The sequence below is a fragment of the Argiope bruennichi genome, chromosome 4, assembly GCF_947563725.1.
Source record: "Argiope bruennichi chromosome 4, qqArgBrue1.1, whole genome shotgun sequence".
Taxonomy (NCBI): domain Eukaryota; kingdom Metazoa; phylum Arthropoda; class Arachnida; order Araneae; family Araneidae; genus Argiope; species Argiope bruennichi.
The window spans coordinates 2329807-2352871 of record NC_079154.1 but is presented as its reverse complement, the minus strand read 5'-3'; the positions used below and the strand labels follow the sequence as shown (position 1 = coordinate 2352871).

Sequence of the window (23065 nt, the reverse complement as noted above, 5' to 3'; positions counted from 1 at the left end):
GGCAATGGCTGTAGCTGGAACGGATTCTATATCCTGCAATTTTGGGTATTTACAGAACTGTGCAACGGAAGTGGACTTCGTCAGACCACAGAATGTTCCATGGCCATCCGTTGTCCACTTTCATCCTGGCAAGAAATCGTAGTGCAAAACATTCACGTGCTTCCAGGTCAATAGATAGTAACTGCTACACATGAGTTATTTTATACGGATAACAGCGCAAGATGTTCCATAGGACTTAACGCACCGTGCTGAGCGGCATATCCAACATTCGGCCAACTCCCTGTGCACTGCTTATTCCAGTATCACTGTTAGTCTGTTCTTGTAAGGCTGTAGCCACATTTTCCACCACCGCAATCGAAACTGGTTTCCTTTTCTACCCCGTTTCACGTCAAATGAACTGGTCACTTCGAAATTAGCAATCAACTTTAGCAGGTCATTTGTGGTTACTGAACCCGATTTTATGGATTTTAATGTCCGAAACTTCCTGCTAGCTATAAGTGCACAGTCATGGTTCTTATAAAAAAAAGCTTCAAGAGTAGAGCGCGATCCTTAATAGTCAGAGTCACGATGTAGCATTCGAAGCATTCAGGCAAAGAGCTGGTGCTCTGCATTTTTATGGCAGTTATGTCTGTGGTGTGCATGTCATGTATAAGTAATTCGCATATCTCCTGACAATGCGAACCCTGACAGCGACATCTGTCGACACATTTTGGAACTATTTTTTCCTTCGCCAAACAAAATTCCATTGCCTCGCGATTAAATCGTTCTGACCAGTAGTTTTAAAATTATCGATTTTTGAAATTGTAACTTTAATTATAATCACCCTGTATATATATAATATACCGGGTGTCCCATAAATTTGTAAATACTTTAAAAATTCATAAAAATTGAAGGACTGGGTATATTTGAATGCGGTTTACGAAACTATTATTCTCATAAAGGGGGATTTTTTTGATACAAAAAGAAAATCAAAAATTTGTCAATAGAGGGCGCTGCGCACAAGCAAATGAGTGGAAATATGCAAATTAAGTTCTTATGAAAGGCAGAGTGAGCGATTCATCATTTCTAAAGGTTTGCATAAGGTTTGTATTAAGATGTTGACACTGGTGGATAAAGCACTATTGGTAAAGTTGTTTTATGTCAGCAACGAATCGGCGGCTGAAGCCTTACGAAAGTTTAGGACCCAGAAAAGATTGAAGAAAGGTTCAGGTCCGATCACTCCTGCTGGACTTGTTTCCCTAGTACGCCGTTTCGAAGAGACTGGAAGTTTGTGTCATCGACCACGCAGTGGTGCACCTCGTTTAACAACAGTCCATACCCCCCGATGTCTCTTCGCAAATGGACACGCTAAGGGAACAGTCTACAAGTGCAGTCAGTAGCGCACGAGACGTGGCACGAATAACTGGTTTACCAAAGACTTCGGTGTACCGTATCCTTCATGGTGTATTGCAATTGTACCCATACAAATTGCAATCGCTACATCAGCTCTTACCAAATGATACAGCTAAGAGATTGGAATTCTCAAATTGGGCTTTGGCGAAAATTGAAGATGATCCGCGATGGCTGCTGAAAATATTGTGGACAGATGAGGCTCATTTTGCTTTGCATGGAGCAGTTAATACCCATAACTGTAGAATATGGGCACATGAGAATCCACATGCTTACACTGAGAAGCCCCTGCATTCACCTCGGGTTACTGTTTGGTGTGGTTTCACTGCATCCATTATTGTAGGTCCTTTTTTCTTTGAAAAGCCCTGTAAAAAAGCAGGATGGAAGACATGTTCAGTTAATGGAACAATTTACTTGGAAATGTTACAGAAGGAAGTGATACCGTCCTTATTGGAACACGATGTCCTTGACACAGTGACATTCATGCAAGACGGGGCACCTTTTCACATCGACACCGAAGTGAAGGCCTTTTTGAGAAGAACTTTTACTGAAGAACGGATAATCAGCTGTCACTTTACACATGAATCGCCCCCACGCTCACCAGATTTAACACCCCTTGATTTTTGGCTATAGGGTTACCTTAAGTCTCAGGTGTACCGCCATAGGCCAACTTCGTTAGTGCAGCTAAAGAAAGCCATTCGCCACGAAATCTCATGCATTCATCCGGACATGCTGTATGATGCAGTTACCAGTGTTGTCTCCCGCTTCCAAACTATTATTTGTGGTGATGGCGGACAAATAGAACAAGTACTGTAGTACTGGTGTGATACGCATGTAAACAATTGCTTGCATGCAAATAAAAGTATTTTTTCCGTAGAATTGTATGTTTTGCTTGTGTTTAGCGCCCTCTATCGACAAATTTTTGAACTTTTTTTTTTTTTGTATGAAAAAAAATCCCCCTTCATGAGAATAACAGTTTCGCAAATGCATTAAAATATACTCATTCCTTCAATTTTTATGAATTTTTAAAGTATTTACAAATTTATGGGACACCCGGTATATATAATATAAAAATCAATCTATTGTTAGTTTCCTTCATTCAAATTTTCATTTCACTTGTCAATAGTAACCATATTCTGCAAATAATTGAAGTTTTTTTTTTTTTTAAGTTTATTATTAGAAGGGATGGAATATGGTTAAAAGAAAATTCAAAATACATACTGATATTTATGTGTATTTAAATAAAAAAAATAGTAGTTAAATAATTCCTCAAGGCATATCATTTAAAATAATCAGAATTTCTCAATAAGCTTAGTAATTAATATTAAGAAATCAAGCTTTAATCGAAAAGGTTTTGGAGCAGCTGAGAAACAAGACATATGCATACTTCCTGAAACAAAATTGCATAATGCTATTGATTTACATGCTTAAGTTTCGTACAAACAACGCTTTAAATCATTTTAAGCCTCTTTTATTAACTCTTTTTTAACCACAGAGAGTATTAAATGAGAACAATAATTTGTCAAAAATTTGTTTAGTCTTTTCATTTTTTAATAAAAGGGTATTTGCCAGAGTCTAATGACACTACATTCTGTACACATAAAGGGTTGCTTCTTTTATTATTATTATTCTGCTCATTTTATTTATTCTTATATTTAACATTATATATATTCAGTCTGTGTACAGAATTTTGCTTCTGTTTTTCTTTAATTAAGGACCTCACAAATTATTTTCATGTTTTTGTTGAATTCTGTGAATTTTTAACATATGAATTTTAAAATTAATAAAAATATAAAATATTTTTTCATATCTTTAATAAAACAGTTTCGTCTCTTTAATGAATAAGTTAATATGAAATAAGCATGACTGTCAATGATTCATTATATTTTAAAAGTACACTGGAAAGCCTGAACTCTCTTATAACATTAGAAATTGAACATTTTAATTTATTGCTTATCTACTGTTTTTCAGAATTACAGAATGCTATATGTGTTTAAGTTATTTTAATCTGCTGAAAAGTTGGTTTTATAAATCTAATAATGAAGATAACCTCTTACATGAAAAAAAAAATACTTCACACATTTATAGAAAACGTTTTCACTGTGATGAGTATTGTGTGATAGTTTTGAAAGAACTGTCAGTGTCCAGATACTTTCAGGATGGACTGTATAAAATATTAAATACAATAAGATTATAACATAAAGCTATCGCTTATCTTTCTGCACTTGTTGAATTGATATATAGCAGGTAATATTCAACAGATTTTTATATTTGATTTTTTTAAATAAAAATTCGCTAAAGAAATTGCACATATTTTTGTTAATGGAAATGAAGCTAAATCCTTCTGATAAACTTTAAATTATATGCTTCAACTCATAACTTCAACTTTAAACACATTAAAATGTTGGTTTTGAAAATATAATGTATTATAAACACAGCTGATAGTTTAATCCATAGGCACTTATTTCTATGTTGTGTATGTTTGGATATTTTAAAATTGTAATTACAATTTATTTTTTGCAAAAGATGTTAAGTTTACAATTTATTATGAGAAAGTAACTAAATTAGCAACAAACTAAAAGGATCCATAACCAAAATTAATTTGAAATACTTCTAGAGAAGACATCAACTTTGTTACCTTTTCTGGATATTTTACAAAGAAGTTTGTCTGTCAAGCAGCATATTACGGCTTGGTGCGATAATTGCAGACGTTTTACTAGTATGGTAAGTTACAGAAAGTGATAATAATAATTTACTTATAGTTATTATTAATGTACATTGAATGTGCCTTTTAATCTTTTATGTGTTATTGTTTCTTTTTATCTTTGTGGTTTTATTTATGAGATTTTTTTTTTAAGACACAAACAAAGTTTCTGAAATCTTTACCGGATATTCTTGTGCTTAACTGTGGTGAAAGCAAGCCGGAGATAGAATTTTTGAAAAGCCAGTTAAAAGTAAGTTAAGTTCGTCATGCATATAGATAATGTTTTATTTTTGAAGAGTAGTTTTTGTCACACAAATGCAAAAATTCATGTAGTTTTTCTTTCTTTCTTTTTAAAGTTATTGTATGAATCCAGTGACAGTTCCATTAAAATTTTACCAGAATTTCCTGTTCTACGAAAAAAACAGTGTCGTTATGGCAGCCTCTGTAGAAGAACAGACTGTAGATATTATCATGAGCATAAGAAGTAAAATTTTATTTATATTTTATTTGTCTTAAAAGTTATGGTAAATACTTTGTGTTACCTTTATTTTTTATATGTTCTTCTCTGTGAAAATAAACTGTAAATTAGTTATTGGCAAAAATTCATTTGAAGATTTTTTTTATTGTTCATCAATAAAAAACAAAATTATTTAATGCATGTATTACAGTAGGAGTAATTTTCAGAAGCATTTCAAGAAAAAGATGCTATGAATATGCAAATTTTAAATTTTAAAAACATTGGATTTGAAATTGATGTTGAAGATGTTTAATTATTCCAATATCGATTTGCTAAATATTTATTATCTCACAAATTAAAGGATTGCCACGTCACCGGGAGACTCTGGAAAATCGGGAAAACACAGGAAATTTAAAAATCGACAGAAAAAAAACCGGGAAAATGCAGGGAATTTTAAGCTTTTTAATTATTTTTTTTTTCGACCTAAAAATGCTGATTTCTAAACATTGCAAGAATAAAGAATCCTAGTCATAGCTTCCAAAAACGGAAAAATATAATTCGCGATTGTGCAATAAAGAAACCCCCCACCCCTTTTCTTCTCTCCTTCCTTTTTTTTTTTTTTTTTCTGTATAGATCAGTCCATTTTCGATTTGAAAGACTATTGTTCTTTTTCCACGATATTCTCGAATTGCATCTAACGAGCATACGCGAGATTTCTGTAACTGCTTGAAAGAATGGAATAAATTTCTATGGTGGGAAGGTTCAATCTGCGGAAGCATAGAGATGGTATATAGTCTTCCATACTTGAGTTTATTGAATGGTTTGTCTATTATTTGAGAAACTGTGAGCTTATTCATAATATATTAGTGAATTCTCCTTTAAAAAATGAGGTGCACAAAATCCATTTATAATACGAATTGTACAGATTTAAAAAAATCAATCCTTATTTTCCGGAACTGTCCAAAATCAGTTTGTTGCATCCTGCTAGCTTTGTAAGAAGATAATAAGCCTAAGTAATATGGGAAATCAGGAACTTACTTGTCATACCAAAAGAGGAAAACATACAAGACTGCCTGCCAGTTCAGAAAAGTCATCGTTGATATTGAAGAACTTAGTACCTAAAAGGAATACAGGAAGTGGTGACATACCAAATCCGAAAACGTCAAATTCAATGTCCGAAAATAAACCGATTTCGAACTTTTTAGTTAAATAAACTATCATTTAAAGCTGAATTTTCATAGACATTATTAAAACTTGTTGCGTCACATTCGTCCTTTAATACATTCAATAATATATCGTAATTATTTTCACATATGTTCACTGAAAGTGAAATTGTTAAAAAAATGTATATTAAGCCATGCAAAAAAATGCTATACCTTTTATTGTTAAGGGTCAGCTCGATGAAACAGATGGCTGAAAAATCTGAAGAAGTTGCAATATTATGAATTAGTCCAATGAATAAATAAATAAAAAGTAATTTTGTTTTACAATGTTTTTTTTTCATCATTAAATAATTTGTATCATGATAACAAAAGTGTTTTGTTAAATTTCACCTGCATCCTTAATTTTGTGGGAATTTTCCTTAATTTTGTGGGCATTTAAAGAGCATGAGAGGAAATATATCCCCCCCCTTTAATATATAAATTTTTTCTTGCTGAATTCTATATAATAAATAAAGAGAAATGTTTTTTTAAATGTAAACATAATCCATTTAATATGCTATTATTTCAAATAATATGAAATTTCTTTTCCTTATTTTTTTTCACTCCTTAAAATCATATTGCTTTATAACTAGCAGATGAGTGCTATTCATATTTTTCCTTTGCCTCGAATATATGTACAGGAAAAACACAGAACTTTTTTCCAGATTTCAGTGGCAACCCTGTACAAGAGCATCTTTTCTAAAATTCAAAATTAGATGCTAAAGTGGGACTAATATATATATATATATATATATATATATATAATAATATAATATAATATAACCAAATTTGTAAAAATACCAAGTTAATATTAGTAAATAAATAAAGGAAAATAGAATCAAAAAGGAAGAAAACGTCTTCTGGCTAGATTCTTAATTTCTTCCTTTTTTATTCTATTTTATTCTTTTTTGCTAATATTAACTTGGTATTTTTACTAATTTGGTTAAGTTCATTTGTGTTTTAGTAGTGGCAGCATTATCGCTCTGTAAATACAATCGCATCTTTTTTTAGTTTGATTCAAAAATAACTTTTAATTTTTTTAGTTTGTTTTCAGAAATAAGTTTTAATTTTAATCGAAATTTCATAATGCATATATTTTTGATTTTATATATATATCTAATAATTCTCAATTGCATGTTAGTGTACATGAAAATTGCTCATAAAAGTTACAGAACAACTTTTATATTGGATATTTTTTAAATTTAGGTAGTTGTATATTATAGGAATTTTATGAAATTTTTGAAAATATTGCATATTGTAGCAACTTTGTTAGTTCTTTTCACATAAAATGTGGACTAGTGTCTTAGTCAGGGCCCAACTTAGCCTAATTTGTGCCTTCTTTGCCCTTTCACTACTTCAGTAATGAAGAACATTCATTAAAGAAGGAAACATACAATAAACTTTCTATTCAATTTGGAGGCCCTCTTTGATGTGGGGGCCCTTGGAAACTGCCCCGTATGCCCCTGTCGTAGTCAGGCCCTGGTCTTAGTTTCAATTTTTTGGAGATAATTCTATAATGAAATAACGCTATATTAATATTTAAATACATTCAGTATTAAAAATAATAAAGAATGTTGCTCATCTAAAAACGTATATGAGTTAATATTATTAACTGATATTATTTTCCATGCAATCACTTTTGAATTATCTTAATATGTTAATGTTTATAAAATTTACTGAAAAAAATCCCCTTTTTAGCAATAAGAATATGCAAGAGTTATCTCAACCTAATCAATCATGGATGCCATTAGAATTTAAATTAAAAGTTAAAGGAGGTGAAGTAATAGTGGAGGATTGCAGTAAAGCCACTGAAAAAGTAAGACATTAATTTATTCTACCATACTAAGTAAATATTTTAGATGTACACTTTACAAATCCTAACAATATGTGTGTGATGTATATTTTTCCTTCCTCAAATTTTCCATATTTTAAAATGGTACAAGTAATACAAACAAATCAATTTTCAAAATAACTCTTAATATTTATAAGAGAAATGCTGGAAGTCAGTTTTCAGTTTTTCGATATCATTTCCTGTAAATCTTGATATTGACTGCTATAATTTTATATAAAATTGTGCCCTAGTAATTTCAGCATAAATTCTAATTAAGATAGGGACTATTTTAAAAACAATGTATCAACTTCTAAACTGCACAGAAAGAAGATAAATTTGATGCATTATGTCATATAACTGGTTTATTGCTGTACCCCCCCCCCTCTTCTCGTTCTTTTTTTTTCTTTCTCATTTTTAGAATTTTTATAATTATGTATTAAACTTTAAAATAACTACATCTTACCTATTTGCTAGGAAAGAGAGAAAAGTCCCTGTTTTTTTTTAATTTAATTTTTTTTCTAAAATTTCTGTTACACATTGAAATTTAGATTGCTTTAAAAATGTTAGTATTGAATTTATTTCTTTAAAATTGCATATTGTGTTGAAATTATAGGTTTATTTTATGGGAAAATAATAATTATTTTTTTAAATAGTAGAGTATATATTAAATATGGTTTATTATTATATTTGCACATTTAATATTTCACATTTGAATCATATAAAAATTGTATAAATATTAGGCAGGAGTTTCAAAAGTGTAATCATTGTAAGAAAAAGCTTTTCAATTGTTCATATTTTCCCTCTAAATTTGATAATTTATTATGATATATATTTTTACTTGCGCTGTAAACCAGAATATTTTTTTTTTATCCCTGTAGAAGTTTAATGTTTTAATAGCATATTTCATGTTGTTTGATTTATCATCATATAACCCATGGATTTGTTTGGAATGATTGGTGCAGAATTTAATTTTGTTGAATTTAGCAATAAAAACAATATTAATAAAAAATAAAAAGCTACAAGAATAATATTTTGTTTATATTATTTAAATAATAGATGTAATTACAATTTTTTTAAAAATGTTTTTGTAATCTTCTTTGATTTAGAAAGAGGAGTGCATTGACTGTACTGTTGAAGAAAACAATGAATCTGTTGAATATGAACTTTTTGCAGTTGTATCAGTTATAACTGATCTTCAAGAAAATGGAAGAGATAATATAGTGAGTTGTATTAGGGTTGGTCCAATTGGCCATATGCGACATAAAGGAGGAGCTGCCTATCAGTGGTATTTATTCAACGACTTCAGTATTGTGGGTATTACTGCAGTAAGTATTTTTGTATTGTTTCTGTTCCTAGAATTCTGGTTTTATTTTCTGAAACAAATAACTCTTACTGAAATAAATTGTTTTATTTATACACAGCTTTAATTAGTCTAGATATCTGAATCTGCATGCTTCTTATTAACAACAACAACAAAAAAAAAAAAAAAAATGAAATTGAGGTATCTACAATATTTTTTAATGATATATTTTTGTAATCTTGCTTTTCCCCCTTGATTCGTGTCTTAAATATAATGCATTTTAGATTAGAACTACTTGATTAGTTGATCAAGGCTAGAAAATTTGATTGAGGCTTTTGGTAACTAAGAAGGATTTATGAATTTTATTTAAAGATATTGATCAGAATTTTAATTTCCATTGATTATTTTAAATATTTTATATATTGATTTATTAATATTTTTCATGACTTTGGTATAATTTTTCAAGGACCATGGAAGAAAAATTTGATACATAATATTTAAATTGTTTATACTGATGTTTTCCTCCAATGTTATAAAGATATAATTGATGAGATTATTAAGTTCTTCAATTAGTGCCTTATAAGAATGGAATATTTATTTATAAAAATAAAAGCATTTTGGGGAATTTTTTAAAAATTCTGTTAAAAATTGTAAAATAAAGAAAAAAAGTTTTTTTAAATCTAAAATACATGATTTTTTAAATGAAAATTCTTTATTTGACAATGTGTCAACATTTATAATTTGTGAATCTTTTATGTTATCTATGTTGAGGGTATAGCATAAAAATCAAATTCTTTAAATTATATAAATAATAAGAAATGTATGAAATTATTGCTTCAAAAAATTTTTCAGGGTGGGCGTAAAATCATATTTTTGTATTGATAGTTTTTAAGAAAAAAAAGAACACTTTTTGATCAAAAATATATTTTTTTTCCTCTGAAGTATTGAGTGTTTAAAAATAATAAAGTTTAGATATATAAATGATAGATATATATGTGACTTTTAAAGATCATGCAGTTTTTTACATTTCCTAAGTTAACACTTTAAAGTATTTGATGTAAAGAATTTTCAGTTTCGTCTAATTTATCTTTATTCAGTATTTTGCAGTAATAATTCTGTTTTTTACTAATGTAAAATACAAAATATAAAATGCAGGAACTTTGATTAAATTTTTTACAAAATTCCTTAATATTAAACTAATTTCTAATACCAAATTAATAGTTAATATACTGGAGATTATACAATAATAGCTAATTAACATGCTTCCTCTTTTAGATAGGGATTTTTTGTTGTTGTTGGAATAGAAATCAAGTTTGCCCCCCCCCCAAAAAAAACTTTTTCTATTCAATTTAAACTGTACTTTTCTGTTTAATTATTAATTGAGTTTTTTTGTTTGTATGTGTGTGTCTGAGAGAGTGAGAAAGTGGAAGATAATTCCTTAATTCTGATTCCTGTTTTTATGCATCAAGATATAATGTTATTTTCTTCATCTGGATATGATGTATAATTTTTTCAATGAAAATATCATGAACAATCAAATTTTTGTGTAGTTAATAGTATTAGAGCGTCTTCAGCATATGCAAAATTATTTGACTTCTACATTCTTGAATTAAAATAAATACATATATATTGTAAATAAAAAAATATATGTTTTAAAACATTCTTTACTTTTTAATTTTAGACTGAAAGAAAGTGTAGTAATATATTTAATTTCTATTTTAAAAAGAATGACTGTAAACACTGTTAGGAAAATTTGAATACATTATAAAATTTGTATGAAATACTTTATAAATTTTGTCTTTTAATTTTATTCCCAAAATATAAGAAATATTACCCACTTTTTTCCTTGAATTCCTTTAGCAAGAAGCTGCATATTTAAATCATGAATGGAAAATACCATGTGTTCTTTATTATGCGAGAAAAGATGTGAATAACAGGCATGACTTGCAAGGTAAAATATTTGTTCTTATATTTTTGTGTTGCATGTATTATAAATTTCCTCACAGAGAAATTTTTCTCTATATACAAGGTAATAGATTGATTTTCCTTTTTAATTTCAACCTCTGGTAGATCATACTTTATTTTTATTAGCATTTTATTATTATTGATACCATTTTTTTTATAAATTTTTTTTGATTTCTATCATTTTTGTGTCTGAAAAAATATGCTTTAAAATTAAATAAATATCTTTTTTTTTTTTTGAAGTTTATTTAACTATATTTTTTCTGTATACTTTACAGTTTTGAATCCTGTTGGGCAGCAAGTATTCAGAGAAGATGTATCTTTAGCTGCTAGGAGTGGACAGTCACATATTACATTTACGCCTTTGTCTATTGATGAAGAACATGTTCTTCCAACTGGGCAACTTGTAGCTATGGATGCTGAATTTGTCACTTTGAATCAAGTAAATCATATAAATCACAATTTAAATGTATCAATTAATCTTTTGCTAGTTTTTCCTTAAAACTTTAAAACATTTTCTGAGTGTCATATCTAAAATAAAATATTTTAGCATCTATTTTAAAATACATAAATATGATTTTTATACTTTTGTAATTTTAGGAAGAGGCCGAAATCAGAAGTGATGGTACGAGGTCAACAATCAGACCATCGCAAATGTCAGTAGCCAGAATATCATGTGTTAGAGGGTAAGTAAAATTTCTCAATGATTTTATGAAATTTGAAAAATGTCTGTTTTAGTTTATTTATGACTTGGAAGTATATGGTGCATTTATATTATTGAGATTACCCCTATCTTATGTCTTTTGGAAACAATTTGCCTTTTTCTCAAATTCGAGTTTCAAGAGATAGTAGAAATTTTTTCCCATGATCCACGGTTATTCTCAGTCGCCATTTCTGTACATTGTACACGATACATTACATAGATGTTTGATGTATTATTTATTTTTATATCATTGTTTTATTGCTGTTTTAGTAGCATTTGGTTGATGATGAAATGTAGTTTGTGAGAGAACTTTCAAAGGATATAATTCTAGGAATGTTTTAAGAGGTTGCAATTTGTTCGAAGTTAATAAACTTTTTTTTTTGTTTGCTAATTAAAACCAAGAATTTCAAATACAGATAGGTATCTGCAGAGTTACTATCAAGTAAATTTTACTGTATTATATTATTTAGATTAAAAAATAAAATTCTTTTCTTGAAGTTGTTCTTGATAAATTGATAATGCCATTAATCAAAGCAATCATATCTGCATTAATCCTTATCTCATACATTACGAACTCAAGTAAAAAGTTCAAATGAAGTCTGATTGTCAACACTATGCAAATCCACAATTTTTTATATAGAAAAATCCTTTTTTGATTTGCTTATCCTTAATGTTCATAAATTGTTCATTATTATTGAATTCTTCGTTTAATAGAGGATTGTTTATGAGGCACATAAAGGTATTAAAGTAGAGGCTATCCATACCTTAAGATGTAGTATATCAGCTTTCTGAAAGTGTGCTTCTTCCATTTATAGGACAAAAAAAATTGCTTTTGGGGAGCGATTGCATGTATTTTGATGTTGTGGATTTTTTTTAAAAAACCAGTTTTTTGTCTATTTCTTGTGCCAAAAACAAATATAATATTATTTTTTGTTTATCAACTCTTGTTTGTCAAATATGATAGTAATGTTATTTGCATTAATTTGAGTTTCGGGTATAGTCCATTTAAAAACTTTGTCAATAATAAATTTTGTAAACCATTTTAATTAGGAAATTTAAGCATTACTACATTTGAGAAATGCTGCTGTAAATCTAAAATAACTTAATAAAAATTTAGGAATGAGAAAATATGAAATAAAAACAAAAAGGAACGTTATTTTGTTCCATTAATATGTTGACTGCAAACCAAGGAGTAACTCATTGCTCTCAATCTTGTTCATGATGCCAACTAAGATTTATCTTATAGAAACTTACTATGAAATTATCTTCTGCATTCTCGAATAAAATTGACTTCTACTGCCAAAGCCTGCTATTTGCAATTGAGAGTTAATGCATTAAGAAAACTTGTTTTTTGACAATCCTGAATGAATTTTGCTTGCAAATTCCATTAGTAGATTTCAACAGTTAATTGCAATCATATGAGTATTTATTTGCCATGATATTGGCCATTATATTATTTTGGACAGAAGTTCTAGTGAATTTATATTGATCATCAAGATTTTCAATGAAGTTGTCTAAATGGTTGAACAAATAAGGAACCTTTATGCTCATTGTACAATCAAGATATCTGAAACTATTAAGAATACTACTAACTAAATGTATACAAAGTTTTTACTCTTCTTGCTCGGGCAGTTCTTGATAACAAGTTCAAATTAGGTGCACACTTTTCGTCTTCTTTATTTATGGAATCCATGACATGAGAATAATTTAAATAAGCTTAATTTTAGGGCTATCAAAAATTCCAGCACTTTTTTGTATTTATCCTAGTCTCTCTCTCACTCTCTCTCTCTATATATATATATATATATATATAATATATACAGTGTGTTGCCGAATTCGACCGACAAATTCAAAAGGGTGATAGGAGGCATCAAGAGGATAAAGAATCACCATACAACATGGGGTCCCAAACGACGTTTAAGGGGCAAAAATAGCAAAAATATAAGAAGTCGGCAAACTTTTGGAAACTGTAAAAAATAAATAAAAAAATAACAAAAGACGTTTCAACTATGAATTTTTTTTAAGTGAAAGCACATTCTTAAAGGCTTTTTTTCATGCAAGTAACATGCCGATTTGATAAACCAGGGGGTCGTAAATTATTAAAAACAAAAAAGTAGTTTAGAACCCTTATCTGCAAAAATATTAAAACTTTAAGAAAAATAAAAGCTTGAAAATGTAATGAATTTTATACTCTTTAATTCTATATAAGTCTGTAGTGTGAGAACTGAGGAGGTTTTAAGATATTCAAGAAAAACTAAAATGTTTGCCAGGAAACATCGCTGCAACATCGGTGTCGATATTTATAGAGGGTGTTGCCAAATTAGAAAGGTACATTTAGTGAAGTGACAGTAGGCATTAAGGAGATGAAGAATTATCATACAACATAGGGTCGCAGGAGACATTTATTCTGTGAAAATCGCAAAAACAGAAATCGAAGAGACAATTAGCCTGGTGAAGAGAATGACCCTAAGAATGCAAGGATTTGGAACTAAGTAGTCGAGAAGAAGCTTTTCTCGTATTTAAATTCTCCATGCGTTCGAGGAATTTAAAAGCAGCGAGCATTGCAGAATTGATGTTTCGAGGAATATAAAAGCAGCTTGTATTCATTAAAGAGCAGTGCAGAATTGATAGTCGATAAGTTTCATTCGCAAACAACATGTCAGATTTAACGAATGACGGATATGTATTTAATTTACGACCGAGCGGATGGTAATGGACGGCTAGCGCAAAGAATATGCCAATAGCAATATCCAAGTAGGCGTTGTCGACACCACAGCACCTTTGCAAATATTAATAGACGGTTGCGGAAGACAGGATCCTTCAAAATAACGTGGCCAAATGCAGGGCCCTAACGCCTCAGTGGCGCAAAGTACCTTGTTTTCTTGAAGCACGTCCTTCCACATTTACTGCAGGAAATACCGGCCATTGCACGCCAGAACATGTGGCTAATGCATGATGGTGCAAAAGCGCATTTTTTGAATTCTGTGCGTAACTACCTAGATGATACATATCCTGGGACGTGGCGGACCTGTTCATTGGCCTCCACGTTCCCGGATCTCTATCCCTTGGATTTCTTCTTTTGGGTCCATATGAAATCTCTTGATTTTCAGATACCTTTGGATACATCGAAAGATCTCTTTGCACGGATCGTCGTCGCTGCTGGAGAAATCGCAAGCACACCTGATATGTTTGAGCGCGTCCGGTGGCCCTTTAAACGTCGGTGTCGGTTGTGTAATGATCTTCGCGGCCGTAACATTGAGCAATTTTTATAAAAATTTCTCATCGTCACCTTTCTTATGATAAAATGTCTGTGTTGTAAATGCAAGCTGTATCTGTATTCCAGCAAATAAATTTTCACCGTCGTTTGCGACTTTATATTTCTTTGAAAATTCTTATCGACTTGATGCCTGCTATTACTAATTAGAATTTTTCGATAGAATTTTGCAATACCTTGGTGTTGGTACGATGTTGCAGCGATGTTTCCCGGCAAACATTTTAGTTTATCTTAAATATGTTAAAACCTCCTCAGTTTTCACACTACAGACTTATATCAAATTAAAGAGTATAAATTTCTTATATTTTCAAGCTTTTATTTTTCTTAAAGCATTAATATTTTTGCAGATAAGGATTCTAAACTACTTTTTCATTTCCAATAATTTACGACCCCCTGGTTCATCAAATCAGCATGTTACTTACATGAAAAATTGCCTTTAAGAATGTGCTTTCACTTAAAAAAAATTCATAATTGAAACACCATTTGCTATTTTTTTTATTAATTTTTTACAGTTCCAACAGTTTTCCGACTTCCTATATTTTTGCGATTTTTACCCCTTAAACGACGTTTGGGAGCCCATGTTGTATGGTGATTCTTTATTCTCTTGATGCCTACTATCACCCCTCTGAATTTGTCGATAGAATTCGGCGACACCCTGCGGCGATATTTACTTCCATATCCAAACTAACAGCTTTCTTGGTGTAAAAAAAAATATATCAAAAGCTCTTTAATAACTGCAACTTTATGTACATTGTAGACTAAATTATTCTTTCTTGTCTGACTAAGTGTTCGCAAATGACATTTCTTTCTGTAATTACTGTTCTTTTCATAGACCATTCTTTCTTTCTCCAATTTTATTATTTACTCTGTTGTTCCATAGAGAAAGGATATTTCGTGTAGACTTCTTCCTCTTGCTTGACCAAAGAAGAAGTTAGCCATTTTTAGTTCTACCTGAATTGCTATTGATATTAGTGTAACTTAATCTCTCCCTTGACCAAGCCTGTGATATATTAGTTTTCATCTAGTGATCTACTATATAAGAATAGATGCTAATATTATATTGTTTATTTTCCTTTTCATGTGATTATCTTTTCAAGAAATATCTTGTTCTTTAATGCTTCAAATATTTCACAATTTATCAATTCTGAACCTCAAAAAGTACAACAGGTAAAGATAAACTATTTTAATTTTTTGAAGTTAATTCAACAAATATAATTAGAATCAGTTTAAATATTCTATGTATTAAACAAACAAAAAATTCTCACTTATGTTGTATTGTCCTCTTATTGTGCTCAGATTTGTTATTGTGATAATGCAAATGTTTATATTTATGGCTGCCGTTTAAGCATTATTAACATGGTACAGTTTCATTTTTTTTTTATACTTCGTCAGGGTTGCTATGCTGCTGAGGAAATTCAGGAAATTTAAAAATCATCTAAAATAACTAGGAAAATGCAAGGAAACTTGAAAATTTTCATAAAAACCGGGAAAATACAGAGAGTCTTATGTTTCTTAGGGTTTTTTTTTCCGCATCTAAAAAATGCCGCTCTTTAAAGGTGGCAAAAAGAAAAGATCGTAGTCAAAGCTTTAAAAAATGAAACAATACCATTCGCGATTGCATATTGCCGAAACTCATCCTTTTTCCACTCCTTTTTTGCATAGATCAATTCAGTTCTGATCTGCGATACAATTCTTTTTCCATAAGATTGCAGCCAATGAGTATTCTGTAATTGCGGGAAGGAGTAGAAAGATTTCACTGGTGAGAACATTCAATCTGCAGAAGCGCAATGGTATTTAGTCTGCCATACTTGAGTTTATTGAATGGTTTGTTTATTATTTTAGAAATTGTGAACTTATTCAAAGTAGATTATAGAATATTTACAATCAATGAGCTGCACGAAATCTGTATGTAATACAAATAGGATGGATAAAAAAAATTAATCCCGATTTTGCTGAAAAGGTTCTAGAAGTCCATCTGCATCTATTCATTGCATACTACTTGCTTTGTAAGAAGATAATAAGCCTAAGTAATATGGGAAAATAGGCACTTACTAGTCATACTAGAAGAAAACAGCATATAAGTCTGCCTATCAGTTCAAAAGAGTCATCATTGTTGTTGGATTTAGTATCTAAAAGGAATGTGGGAAAAAATGACATATCAAATTCGAAAACGTCAAATTTAAATTTCATAAATTTACCGATTTCGAACTTTTTAGTTCAAGAAGAAACATTCGTCTATTCAATGAAGGAAATAATTTCACATATGTTTACTAATAGTAAAATAGGCAAAAAAAAAAAAAAAAAAAAAGGTTGTACAAAAATGTGGTATTTTGTTACGTATTAACTCCGTTTTTTCAACATTTTTTTTAAAGAACAATAATTTAAAGGTGATTGTTTAAGGGCATTCAAACTCGGGGCATCACATTCGGGCTTTAATGCATTTATTGACATGTTCACACATATATGCATTCACATATGTTCACTGAAAGTGAAGTAGCTAAAAAAAATGTACATTGGACCATACAAAAATGGCATGCCTTATTTTTTTTAAGGATTAGTTCCATAAAACTGATAGCTGAGAAATCTGCAGAAATTGGTATCCAAATATATGAATTCGCAAAAGTGAATGAATTTAACTCTTTTTTGTAATGTTTTTTGATGTTGTTGTTAAGTAGTCATCAAATGATTTGTATCACAACAACAGAAATGTTTTGTGTTTTATTTTACCCGGGTCTTAATTTTGTGTGATTACAACTAAAGAGTATGAGAATTTACAAAGTATTTACATTGATTTTTAAAATTATCATATATCAATTTAACTGTTGAAAGTTATATAGAACTAGCCGCCTTTGACGACCAGCCAGTTCGCCAATCTTAATGCACGTTAAAATTTTAATAATTAAATATTTTATAGAACTTCCATTTTAATTGCTTCTTCATTAAAATATTTTAAAACTTCAAATTTTAATTGTCATATAATTCACTCATCTATACTTATAATAAAGCTCAATGTGTGTGTGTGTGTGTGTTGGCGCTCTACAGGCCAGACCGTTTGACATACAGCTACCAAATTTGGTACATGTATACCTTGGAGGTTGGGAATGTGCACCTGGGGTTTCTTTTTTCGAATTTTTAATTAGAATTTTAATTATTAATTAAAAACTAACTTTCCCGCCAAAAAAATCTTCCATTTTCCCCACCGCCAACTTTTCCGCCAAAAAAATCTTCCATTATCCCCAGCGCCAAACGAGAAAGGCTTCAGTTTTTTTTTTCTCCCAACAGTAATGAGGCTAGGGTTAAAATTTTTCGGCGGATTATTTCAATCGGTTCTGTTTATTTTCTTAATGTTTGATGCATTTAAAATTAAACATTGTTAATGAATCGATCTTTCAGATTCATTCTGAAGTACTTTTGAATTAAAATAAAACAGAATAAAGGAAATTAAAAATTTCTAATCCGCATAGCGTTACCCCAACTGGAGTAGAAAAAATAACGTATTTGCGTTACGTAACCGGCGAAGAAAATTCACGCATGCGCATTCTGTTCTGATTGTTGCCATGACAACGTTATCAATGGATGATTTAAATTATTTTTGGGTTAGTTGCATGATTTTGTAAATAAATTGTATTTATATTAGTTATATATTTTTTGTATATGCTTATAGTTTTAAGTACATCGTTTTTTAAGTAGTTTTTTTAAAACCTGTTTCCAACCGTTTTTTTTAAACGATTCGTTTTATTTTCTTAGTGTTTGATGCATTTAAATTTAAACATTGTTAATGAATCGATCTGCTCATAATGAATCTAAGAAAATTTTGTTGACCAACTCTTGAGATATTACATAAATTAAAAAAGATATTCTTTAGTGCCCATAAAGTTTAAAAGCTGAATGACTCTATTTTCAGTAATCAGATTATAAAAGAATGCTTTGTTTCTGTAAAAAATATTATTATATTAATTGAAGATAAATTCTTTCCACTTTAATTTAAAGCATAAATTCTACGGGTGCTAACAGAAAATGAGAGAGATACATATTACGTTATGACTGAAGGCCATTATAATATTATGAATGAATTATATGATAATCAAAATTTGAAGTTTTAAAATATTTTGATGAAGAAGCTATTAAAGTAGAAATTGCAGAAAATATTTAATTATTAAAATTTTAACGAACATTAAGATTGGCGAACCGGCTGGTCGCCAAAGGCGGCTAGTAATATTATAAAGGCCTCCAGCCATAACGTAATATGTTTCTCTCTCATTTTCCATTAGCTCCCATAGAATTTATGCTTTAAATTTAAGTGGAACTGATTAATCTGCAATTAATATAATAATATTTTTTACTGAAACAAAGCATTTTTTTTAATAATATGATTACTGATAATAGAGTCACTGAGCGTTTAAACTTTATGGGCACTAAAGAATATTTTTCTTAATCTATATAATATCTCGAGAAGTTTTCAACAAAATTTTCTCAGATTCATCATGAACAGATCGATTCATTAACAATGTTTAGTTTTAAATGCATCAAACACTAAAAAAAAAATAAACAGAATCGTTTGAATAAACAGAATCGGCATGTGGAGCGCCAACACACACATTGAGCTTTATATAAGTATAGATAGATAAATGAGCTTAGTACTTAATGGACGGCTTGAAAGAGTAATATTCTAATTTTTCACATAAATTTTTAATCTTTAAAAAATGATTCAAATTTAATTAAAATCTTGAATCCAAACATAACTAGATAATTACGTCATTCCAGCGGTCATTACTTTCCAGCGGTAGTAACTTTCAATGTCTATCAACCCTTAAGAGCAAATACTTAAGTCTCGGATTTTTTTAGGCGAAAACATCAAATAATTTTCAAGTTAAAGATGCATTTTCAAGGTGAATAATCTCACTTAAATTTTACTGCTTCACAGGTTTTGACTACTTTAAGTTTACTCACAAATTTGAGATGTTGCATGTTTTTTTATGTGCAATAATGTGTGATGGAAGCATAGTTTTTTTTAATTTTATTTACAAAAAATTAGCTGTTAACTAAATTGTCTGATTTCATTGAAATCTTCCTTTTGCTTCGTAATATGTGTGGGGCAGATGTGAAAAAAATCTGCGTTTTTAGATTTTTATTACAAAACAATTAGCTATTTCAATTTTGTTTATGAAGATTGGATTGCAAATTTTTTTTACATAAAATTGTGGTTTAATAATATTTTGTAATTTCTTTTACTTTATATAATAATTTTTTATCTTCTTTGTCCAACTATAAAATGTTTCCTGTGGGAAATAGAAGATTAATTTAACTTAAAAATTATATATATGTAATAATTTTTTAAAATCTAATTTAAACTTAATTCCCTAATTTTTTAGGCTAATTTAGTTTATATTAACTTCATTCTAAGATGTTCTCTTATTTCCTGATCCAATTCCACCTTATTTTATTTAATTAATGCAACATTAGTTCTGTTAAGTTAGTTACTTAATAGTTCTGTAAAATTGTTGACATCAACAAGTTCCCACACCCTGAGTGAAGGGATAAAAAATTGTCGAGCTAAGACATTCTTATTAAAAGATACCTATGATTCCCTTGCCTCATTCGACACGTGTAAAGAAATCCCTATCAGAATCTCACAGTATATAAGCACTGGGGAAAATATTTTCACTCTCTTGCTCTCTTTTTACACTTTACGCTCGTTGTATCGCTGGTGAGCGGATGAAGTCCGTTAGCTTTTCTTGTACATAAATTATGCCTCTCGGGATGGAATAAAAGCGAAGTTTAAAGTGTCTTCTCTCTGTCTTCGGCCACGACTCTGCTTCAAAAATTATGTTTATATACGTAAACATATATATATATATATATATATATATATATATATATATATATATATTGAAGTAGAAGGCATTTCGAAGACAGAGAAGACACTTTGAATTTTTAATTTCATTTTATTTCCATCTCGGGAGGCATGATTTTTTTGTAGGTGAACAACGGAAACAGCACAGAACGACACAACACGAAATGAGAAAAAGATGATGAAAATTTTATCCCTAAAAATTTTATTGGATTATATACTGAGAGATTTTAATAGGGATTTCGTACGCATGTCGACCACAGGCAAGGCAATCATAGTTATCTTTTAAAATAATATGCCAGGCTTGCCATTTTTTATCCCTTCACTCGGAGCATATGAAAGTGCAACTTTAAGCATTTTCACATCGCTTCTGTCGAATTTATTAAATAGAAAAAGTGGAATTGGATTAGGAAATAAGAGAATATTTTAGAATGAAATTAATATGTGCTGAATTGAGCTAAAAATCAGGAAATTAATTGTTAGAATTAAATTTTAAAATATCATTACATATATATAGAATTTTCTGGAGTATCAACATAGTTTACATATACTAATACAATTGTTTGAAAGAAAGCACTGATATTATATTCAAAGAAATGGCAGTAATACTTTTTAAGTCAAGGAATCTAACCTGTAGCTAGGATTTCATAATGCTTAATTTTTCATAAAAGGAAAGTCCTGCCCTTTTTTTCAAATAAGGATATCCTTGAATATAAGGTATGTAACCACTGTTGACTGTCCCTTTTGTTACTATTATTGTCTTTCCTCATGCATAAGGTGATTGAATTGCACTGAGAAATAAAATGTTATAGACCAGATGTTCAGAGCAATGACAATAAGAAAAATGAAATTCTTATCATTAATTGGTATAGTCTGCCATGAAAGTGTCTGGATCCTGTTATTGCAGGCCTTTTCATCAGTTAAGACTCAACAATATTATGCCAAAATGGTATAACTTGGAAATTTATCGCCTTGCGAGCGGTTTGGTGGGGAGGCTGGTGGGAACGCCTGATAGGAATTATCAAACAATGTCTGCGAAAGGTTCTCGGATGAGCACTTTTTGACGAAGAAAGTCTGACAACTGTCCTTGTTGGAATAGAAGACGCTCTCAACAGCCGACCATTAGTCTACGAAGAGGGAAAAGATGACAGCTCCGCAGCCTTAACACCAGCTCATTTCTTGACAGGACGAAAAATAACGGCTATTCCATCCAGCCCGGATAATGACACAAGGCTTAAGAGAATCTACAAGCTGCAGCAGGACTTGACTGTTTTTGGAAAAAATGGTCGATGGAAAATATTTACTTCAACTGCTATCTTTTCATCAAGTTCGTAACCAGGACAATCTCGTTAACGTCCGAGTTGGTGATATCGTGCTCCTGCAAGAAGTCGTCCGACTACGGCACATGTGGAAGACGGCCAGATTAATGGACTTACACCAGGGACGTGATGGGAAGATATGAACCTGCGAATTGAAGGTTGATGGTCGAAAGTATATCTGTATATCTGGTCATCCCCCTCGAGATTGACCAGGGTGGGGAGGATGTAGAAACAAGATTATATCAAATATTTCTGTTACGCAGTTGGCAACAGCTGTAAACAGTTGTGTTTGAGAAGAATAAAGTGATGTGTTTTAATACTTTCAGTCTAATTTGATAACGACAAAACCACACAACATGCAAATATAGCAAATAGGTCACTTTATTGATACTTTCCTTTATTCAAGTTTCATCCTTCATTTACTTAAAATTTAAAAATATTTATTGTTATTTATTTATTTTAATCTGGAGAATTCGAATATGTATTCTTAATTGGATATTGCTGTTTCAAAAAAATTGATTTCTTGTAAATCTAAAACATAAAGAAAACATGTATTAAATTATGAAAAATACTTCAAACACTTATGAAGAATATATTTCTATATTGACGATCACTGGTTGTTTTATTTTGTTATAATTAGTTTTGAAATAATTAGCATTATCCAGATGCTTTATCGATGGATTATGCTATGCAGTTATATACAAGGTGTGTTTTCTTTAAACTGACGGTACTGAGAGACCTCTGTCGCTTGCACTATCAGCCGCAAAGCTACCAAATTTTGAACGGGAACTATTGACGATATAGGAAAAAGGAATCCGCGGGGGAAAAAAATTAGTTCAATTAAGGGGAATGCGGCACTTTTGATCTAAATTTTAAGTTTAACTGCACGATAAAATTTTAAAAAGCTACCGTAAACAGATAAATGAGTAACGAAAATTAATATTTCCACAAATGTGCTTTATTCGAAAAAATGACTTCTATAAATGATTATAATTTTAAAAAAAATGGAGATTTTATTCAATTTCCTTTTTATTTTATGTTCTGTTGTTTTTATTCAGTAGAATCGCTCTCCC

At 30.0% G+C, this 23065-nt stretch overlaps 1 protein-coding gene across 1 annotated transcript in view; it reads left to right on the top strand.

Moving 5' to 3' along the window:
- The window catches only part of LOC129966034 (PAN2-PAN3 deadenylation complex catalytic subunit PAN2-like), a 63328-nt gene that overhangs the window by 28688 nt on the left and 11575 nt on the right, over window positions 1-23065 (top strand). Inside the window, exons 16-23 of the mRNA XM_056080381.1 lie at window positions 4007-4113; window positions 4248-4343; window positions 4450-4577; window positions 7451-7568; window positions 8690-8908; window positions 10744-10834; window positions 11124-11287; window positions 11446-11531. Coding sequence (XP_055936356.1) covers window positions 4007-4113; window positions 4248-4343; window positions 4450-4577; window positions 7451-7568; window positions 8690-8908; window positions 10744-10834; window positions 11124-11287; window positions 11446-11531 — 1009 coding nt within the window. The remainder of the gene's footprint in view (window positions 1-4006; window positions 4114-4247; window positions 4344-4449; window positions 4578-7450; window positions 7569-8689; window positions 8909-10743; window positions 10835-11123; window positions 11288-11445; window positions 11532-23065) is intronic.